This window comes from Echinops telfairi, unplaced genomic scaffold (assembly GCF_000313985.2).
Source record: "Echinops telfairi isolate 266 unplaced genomic scaffold, ASM31398v2 ScPeMD7_9;HRSCAF=40, whole genome shotgun sequence".
In the NCBI taxonomy this organism is placed as follows: Eukaryota; Metazoa; Chordata; class Mammalia; order Afrosoricida; family Tenrecidae; genus Echinops; species Echinops telfairi.
Window position 1 is genome coordinate 11,956,469 of NW_022103906.1, and position 8,558 is coordinate 11,965,026.

Here is an 8,558-nt window from a genome sequence, read left to right on the forward strand (position 1 = left end):
TCTGCTGAGTAGAACCCACAGACCTCAGTGGGTGTCACTCAGTATGTCCCTCGTTCTGCTTCTGGAAAGTTCCCAAGGACAATATGGATGAAGTGGAGGAAAGTAAGCACCCAGTGTAGAGATATGAGTCAGAAAGAGCAAAGTCAGGTCATTTGGATTTCTAAACCTGATATGTATCAGGATACTCATATATAAAAATGTATCAGGCTACTCGTATATAAAAAAATGATATATATCCGGCTACTCGTATACAAGAAATTAGGGTAATTACATAATCTTTTGAAGGTGCTGACTAAAAGCTGGTGCACTGGAGTCAGACGAAGTTTGAATGCCCGGCTCCACTATTTCTGAGCTGTGTGAACTCGCCATGTTGCTTAACCCAAACATATTTTGGTTGTTGTTATTTTAAAACAATGTGACTCCCACTGTCCACTGTAATGCACATCGTCTCATGTCATATATACTAATTTATAATGTTTTAATTGCAGAACTATGTATATAAATCTAAATATTTTTAGAAATCCTAAACCAGAGCAGTGCCTTTAGCAGTGCAATTCCACCTCAGTGGAAAAGAAAAAATATGCTCCACACATTACAGTCTCCCATTAATTTAATGAGTTTGTTCTCCTAATTTACAGTAAATTGAATAAGTGGGTACAATGAAATCTGAAGTATCCATATTATTGCATACGGCTCTGTTATGGCAAAGTGGTTAAGCATTGGGTTGTTAACAGCAAGGTCTCAGTTTCAAAAACCCAGCAGAGATAAAGACAGAGCTTTCTACACCCATAAGCAGCTCGTGTCTCAGAGACTCATGGACAGTTTTATCCTGTCCTACAGGAATGCTATGAATCGAAATCAACTCCATGCCGGCAGTGAGATCGGTGTTTTTATTTATTTTTTTTCTCCCTTGTAAGATAGAATATGGAATGTCCCTCTTTAAGAAAACATAAGATATGTGATGTGAAACTTCCTATTCACCAAATTACTAAAATATTACTAAAAGTCAAAGTTTCTTTAAAAGTATTGCTCAATTAAATAAATAAATAAGCTCCCCCCAAAAAAAAACAAACAAATAATTTTGTGTTATTGAAAACATGACTTTTGAATGATCTGGACAAGATCATTAGTTTACTTTTTTATGCCATTCTGATATCAATAAATGATTGAAAATAAATACAATAAGAAGGAGCACCTTTTTCTTTTAACAGGATGATGCCAGATAATACATGTTATGCGTTGTGCAAGTCTGGGTACTTTAGAAAAACAAATCCACAGAAACTCATATATATAAGAGAGAGGGTTATATAAAGGTTAAGTGCATATCAAGAAAACATCCCAACCCAGTGCTGCCCAAGCCCACACAACATTAACCCATATGTCCAACACCAATCCACAAAGTCCTCCTCTATCTCACAAAACACACACAGTGACACCAACTGCAGCAGGAAAGCTGAGTCAGTGAATGTGTAAGCATCTCAGCGCTGGCAGGGGTCTCCACACGGCTGCTCCAGCACCCAGGGCTGCATCGGGGTAGGTCCATGCAGCTTCTCCTCAGGGATGTCTTCCAGGAAGTAAGTTGCCAGCTGAAGAAGGGAACCAGCTAAGTCAGCTGCACCCTGGTCCGACCATCACAAAGGAAGAGACTCCAAAACTAGAAAGGCAAGGCTAACCAAGCCATTTATCTCTCTGCCCTTCAATTAATCCTACATGTGTTTATCGGCCAGAATCACATGTAGTTACTCATCTCTCAGTAAAGTGAAGCTTAAATTATAGGGTCCCTATGAGTCAGAATCAACTCTATGACATTGATGGGCTTTTTCATTATATCCATAGAAGTAATAGGATATAATGCAATGAAACCACTTTCTATAATGTCATGTAATGTAATGTAACTAATCAGTCAGTTGAGGTCATATCAGGGTAGGGTGTATCCTAAAACTAATCACTTCTGAGTTATAGAAACAGTAGCATAGGCACATAGAGATGCATGCACAGAGACAAGGCAGATCTATCTGATTACAAAGGATGCACATGAACCTAAAAACCTAGAAACTTTAAGGCTTTCTGGCTACTACAAGATGAAAGAGACAAAGAAGGATCTTTCCTTAGAGGAACACCCTGACTTTAAACTTCTTTTCATTTGGATTCTCATTTCAACTCAGGATTTATAATGTCTTGCCGACATACTCATGAATGACCAATTCAGAAAAACAAAGCATGGTGGGTGGTGCTGTTGTTAGGTGCATTGAGTTAGTTCCGACTCATAGTGACACTACATACAACAGAACAAAACACTGTCTGCTGAGCCATCCTCACAAATGTCTGCGTCCACTGTTGCAGCTATCATGTCCATCCATCTGGTTGAAGGTCTTCCATTTATTCACTGCCGCTCCACTTTACCACGCATGATGTCCTTTTCAAGGGCTGATTTCTCCTTTAGATCTTCAGTAGCACGACAGTGTTTTGATGTTTGAGTGTTTGAGGTTTCAGTGGCTAGTTCCTCTGAAGTGGACAGACTATTCTGTATTTGTAGTCTGTTCATAGTCAGAAAGCTCCACTGAAATGTATTCCCTCTGAGCCACGGTGAGGGCATTGGAAATACCAGTGACATGGCTCTCAGCATCACAGCAACACACAAGCCATAACAAGTGGACTAACTGACAAACAAGTGATGGAATGAAGAAAACTACAGTAATAGCGGATTGCTAAAAGAATAGCAATTCCTCTGTTCACACCTCATTCTGAAAACCACAAACAATTGTATTTGACTGGGTAAATTCTATGAATAGGAAGCCATGCAAGGGGCTTTAAGGGTGCTTCAAGGAGTAAACAGTCGTTATTTTTCAAGGACTGAAAGTTCACTCCGGGCCTGAACAAACTATATAATTTGCTGAGTCCAGTGAGAAAATGAAAATGTTTTGTTCAAAAAACAGGAAAGACATGTTCTTCAAACTACCAAAAGATACATCTTTTTTCCTTTCTGGCAAGATCTCTCTCTCTACCTCCCTCCACCTGTGAAGCTATTCTTTATTTTCTAAGTAATGTTGCAAAGAGTCTGGTGGCATAGTGGGTTACACGTGAGGCTCCTAACTACAAGGTCAGAATTCTACTTCACCAGCAGCCCCACGGGAGAAAGATGAGGCAGCCTTCGTCCATGAAGATTGACAGCCTTGGGAACCTTATGGAGAAGTTTTCCTCTGTCCTCGAGGGGCACTGTGAGTTGGAATCTACTTGATGACAAGGGATTCAGATTCGGGTTCTATGTCATCATGTACAAGGTCAGACACAAAGACATTCCTGGGAAAATGGGAAAATTCAGACCCTAAGAGGTGATGAATGGCCAGACCTGTATGCGCGTCACGCTGTATTTGTGCATGGCCCACATTTACTGTCCAAAGTTGCCAAGTTCACCTTCCTGCCAGTTGCTAAAGTAACATGCCTGGGCCCAGCAAGAGCTTCTTCCCATGAGAAATCAGCCCTAATTCACAGTGACTGGGTGACTCTCAAAAATGTTACTACCTTGGATGAGCTAGGAAGCTAGGTTCAGAGTGGACATTGTATTCCCAATAAATTGCCTACCTGTGCATGGGCACTGTGGACCTGTAAAGGTAATGCTCACTGCCATGCCTTGTTGCAGTACACCAAAGAGCAGGTAAAACTCAGCTCTAACCACCACCTCTTTCCAAGTCCTATCCGTGCCCAAGTCCCTGCCCACAGGTAGATGAATTCCAGTAAGGGTCAGGAAGGAAACGATCAAGTAAGGTCCAGGTCCCAGGAGGCAGGGAAACAGGTAACTATGCAGTTTGATTGGATTGATAGGACCCAGTGCAGTATCTGATGGTGTCATCACACACACACACACACACACACACCCCACTCCTTAAATACAGATCATAAAAAATTCTTAATAACTTTTACCATCAACTATAATCATAGTATGTTTATGTGTGTATACATACATAATATGTATGTATAATTGTATACATGCATGTATGTATAATATGGCAAATATAGTTTTAAATTCTTTAAAAGTAACATTTCTTAGATTATATGAATACTAACATCTGAATTCCTGGAGCCTTGTTCTTGGCTATGCCTTGGGGCACCTTGGACTTCTTCCTTCTGTACCATTGGTTCTTTCTCATACACTACCTCTCAAAAGCGTTCAATGTTGATGAGTTCTCTATGGGACAGTGATTCATTCTGTGTATTCTTTTCATCTACTTTTGAAACTTCCTGCAACCTTCAATAATTTTCCCATAGAATCTTACAATGTTGCAACTTGAGATTTGGTGTGTGTGTGTGTGTGTGTGTGTGTGTGTGTGTGTGTGTGTGTGTGAGTTCCTTCTATTTAAGATATGCTGAGTGTGTTCTTTATTTTTGGTTTTCTAACTAGGGCTATGCTCATTTCTTATAATACTTGACTTTATCTGATTGAGCTACCCTTGAAATTTTTCTGTTTAGCTCTTTCACTTCATCATTTCTTCCATGTGTCTTAGCTACTCTATGATTAGGAGCAAGTGACTGTATCTCTTTTGACATCCACTTTGATCTTTTCTTTCTTTCCTGTCTTTTTAATGACCTTTTGCTTCCTTCCTCACTTGCATCAAGAACATGAATGATGTCCTACAGCTCATCGGGTCTTCTGTCATTAGTGTTCAACACAGCAAATATGTTCTTGAGATATTCTCCAAATACAGGTGGCATAGACTCAATGTCATCTTCTGGCTCACGTGGACTTCTTTTCATTTTCTTCAGCTTCAACCTGAACTTACATATAAACAACTGATTTTTTTTCTCACAGCCCTTGACGTGGTTCTAGCTGCCGATATTGAGCTTCTCTGTTGTGTCATCTCCCTGATGTAGTCAATTTGATTTCACTCTATTCCATCTGGAGAACTCCATGTTGGAAAAAGGTATTTGTAACAAGGAAGTAACTTTCAATTTTCCATCCTATCAATAGTTACTCTTCACTGAAAGCACTAGCCAAATATAGGCACCAGGAATTAATGGAATACCAATTGGAATATTTTACAACAAGCTGATGAAGTACTAGAAGCACTCCTCCTTGTGAGGGGAGGTCAGATGCACAGGCATCCCCCCACTGAGGGTAATCAGTTGCCAGACTGTTGTCTCATCCCTCCACAGGGGTGGGCCTGCTCCCTGCCTCTGGGGACAATGGACAGGCTGCTGTAGGCGGAGTTTTCACCCTACTGATAATGGTTCCTATGGAGACCCAGAGACCACCCCCTCATTGCTGTGTAACCTATAGTGTAACCCCTTCCTGTGACGTATGTCTACCTGTAATTAGTGGGCTGGCATGCCCCCAAAAGGCACAAGTCAGCAAGATAGAGCTCTCAAACCTCTCTGACTTCTCTGACTCCCCCCTGGTTCCTCCTTGCTGCTCACTCCCTGGTCACTCGCCTCTCTTCCCCCTTTCCCTTGTTCCCTTGCTCTCCTTCCCTTCCCCCTCTCTCCACGTGGACCACCAAGCTGGGCTGAAGTGAGCAATGCTACCATGTAATGTGTCTGACTGCATTATTGTAATATCTCTCATGCTCTCGATGACTTTAATATAATACTTATATATCTCAACCGTACAATTGTGCATTACTGAACCCAGAAGTAGTATTACTGAACCAGTGAGTACTAGTAGCGGGTGGGGCTGGCACCCCACCCCCCCACTCCCCAGTGCCATTTTAATTTAATACTACACACCCTTCTATGCCAGTTAATTTGGAAGCCAGCTACTAGGCCAATTGAAAGAGATCCATTTTGTACCCATTCCAAAAAAAAAAGGCGGCTAACAGAATGCTCAAATTATGGAGCAATATCATTAATATCACATACAAGTACATTTTTGGTAAAGATCTTCCAATAATAATTGTAGCAGTATATTAACAGGGAACTGCCAGAGGTTCAGGCTGGATTCAGAAGAGGTCATGGAACAAGAGATATCATTGCTAATGTCAGATGGATGTTAGATCAAAGCAGATAATACCAGAAAGATGTTTACATGTATTTAATTGACTATATCAAAGTATTCAATTGTATGGATTATAACAAACTATGGATAGCCTTGAGAAGAATGGGAATTCCAGAACAATTTATTTGTGCTTATGCAGAACTTGTACATGGATCAAGAGGCAGTTGTGCAAACAGAACAGAATAGTACATGTTTTAAAATCAGGAAAAATGTGCATCAGGGTTGTATCCACTCACCAGAACTTGTACATGGATCAAGAGGCAGTTGTGCAAACAGAACAGAATAGTACATGTTTTAAAATCAGGAAAAATGTGCATCAGGGTTGTATCCATTCACCAGACTTATTCAATTGGCATGCTGAGCAAATCACCAGAGAAGCTGAATTATACGGGGAAGAATGAGGCCTCAGGATTGGTGGAAGGCTTGTTAACAAGCTGCAGTATGAAGACAACACAGCCTTGCCTGCTGAAAGACAGGAGAATTGAAACACTGCTGAAGATGGTCAAGGGTTACAGCCTTCAACATGGATTATGACTCACTGTGAAGAAGAACAAAATCCTCACAACTGGACCGATAAGTAACATCATGAAAAATGGAAAAGCTGAAGTCTACTATGTCTTATTTGAATTCATAATAAACACTCAAAAGACACATTTCATTAGGTGAATGTGCTCCACAAGACCTCTCTAGAGCAGGGGTCCCACGGGCTACATGTGGCCCGCTGAGGACATTTATCCGGCCCGCCGGGTGTTTTTGCCCGTTTTGTTTTTTTACTTCAAAATAAGATATGTGCACTGTGCGTAGGAATTTGTTCATAGGTGTTGGGGTTTTTTTTTAACTATAGTCCGGTCCTCCAATGGTCTGAGAGACAGTGAACTGGCCCCCTGTTTAAAAAGTTTGAGGACCCCTGCTCTAGAGTGTTGAAAGGCATGGAGATCAGTTACTTTGAAAACTAAGGTATGCCTGACTCAAGTCAAGGAATTTTGAATTGCCTCCTATGCATCTGAAAGTTGGACATTGAATAAAGAAGACCAAAGAACAATCAATGCATTTGAATTGTAGTGCTAGTGAAGAACATTGAACGTCTCATGGCCTGCCAAAAGGACAAATCTGTCATGGAAGAAGTAGAGTCGGCATGTTCCTAAGAGACAAGTATAACAAGACTTCGTCCCACATACTGTGGACATGCTGTCAGGAGAGAGCGGTCCCTGGAAAAGTACATCACGCTTGGTAAAGTAGAGGGGCAGAGAAAAAGAGGAAGTGCCCTCACTGAGCTGGATTGACACCGTGACTGCAGCAATAGGCTGTGAGGCTGGCACAGGACCAAGGAGTATCTCCTTCTGCTGTGCGTAGGGTTGCTATGGGTCGGAACTGACTTGATGACACCTAAGAATAATTCCTCTGAAATGAATAACTATCCCTTCTGCATAGGCTGTTCTTAGTCTGGACACTCTGCTGAAACCTGCTCATTTTAGATGGTTCTGCTGGTGTTTGACATGGCTCCCAGCATCACAACAACACCCAAGCCAGCACAATACTTCCAACTGGCAGACAAGTGGTGGAAGTAAAGTGGTAGTCAACATGATTGAGTGCTTCGAGAGTACTTACTAGGATTTCTGAATTCTCTGTGTGGTCAAAATTATTTTGCTTCTCAGTCAGATTACAACCACAAGAAGCAGGACAAATGTATGATGGGGTCCTTATTTGATAGATGTGAAAACTGAGGCAGCTAGAGATGACGTGAATGATTCTGACTCCTCGAATCAGTATGGAGGAATCAAGACTTGATTCCTGGTCTTCTGATCCCTGGCCTAGTATTCTCTGTACTGTACCAGTCAGACTCTCCAAAATATAAGGCTGAAGGGACCAAGGGTTACTATCCATGACATCAGCCTTTGATCCAGGGAAATGGGGCATATCAATGTGCTTTCTTTATTGATTCACCTCACTGACCGCGAGCCTATGTCTTTACTTTCAAATATAAATGAAATGCTATACCCACTCAAAATAAATCAATCAATAAAACTCTCTGTTCTGAAGAGACTTCCTTCAGCGATGGCCCCAGGCAGGAAGATGTTTTATTTTGTCTTTGTTTTTTCCTTCATTTTGGCTCATCTTCCATCAGGTAAATAAAAATGGGTTGAATTATGATGGAGCAGGTTATGAACCTTGATGATTCTGCTATCTACCACCCTAAAATTTAGTGTAAAAGCCAACTCCTCACTATATTTCTCATAGAAATGCATTGAACCTGCAATGGCATCACCAAGAGCAAACTGCATCTGATTTAAAAAAACAAAACAAAAAACACCTCATAGTCTTACTGGTTGGTGGTGAGAAAAAGAATGGCAACCTAGCTTCTGTGTCTGCTATGTATTTCAACTCCCAATGGTTTACAGTGGGGTTGGGAATATTATTGTATGCAGTGTCATTTGCAGCACTGGTTTTAATATCCAAAATGTATGTTGTTTTGAATTTAGGGTGCAAGGCAGGGCTTGAGTATGTCCAGCAGTTTCCAGCAGGTAAGTGAAATCTCTTCTATATAGTTTGTTCTTTTTTTTTTTTAATC

At 41.0% G+C, this 8,558-nt stretch overlaps 1 protein-coding gene across 1 annotated transcript in view; it reads left to right on the plus strand.

The window, feature by feature from the left end:
* The first annotated feature begins 8,044 nt into the window (after positions 1–8,044).
* DEFB105B (defensin beta 105B) overlaps positions 8,045–8,558 on the plus strand; it is a 5,647-nt gene continuing 5,133 nt past the window's right edge. The window contains exons 1-2 of the mRNA XM_030884643.1: positions 8,045–8,114; positions 8,470–8,511. Coding sequence (XP_030740503.1) covers positions 8,045–8,114; positions 8,470–8,511 — 112 coding nt within the window. The remainder of the gene's footprint in view (positions 8,115–8,469; positions 8,512–8,558) is intronic.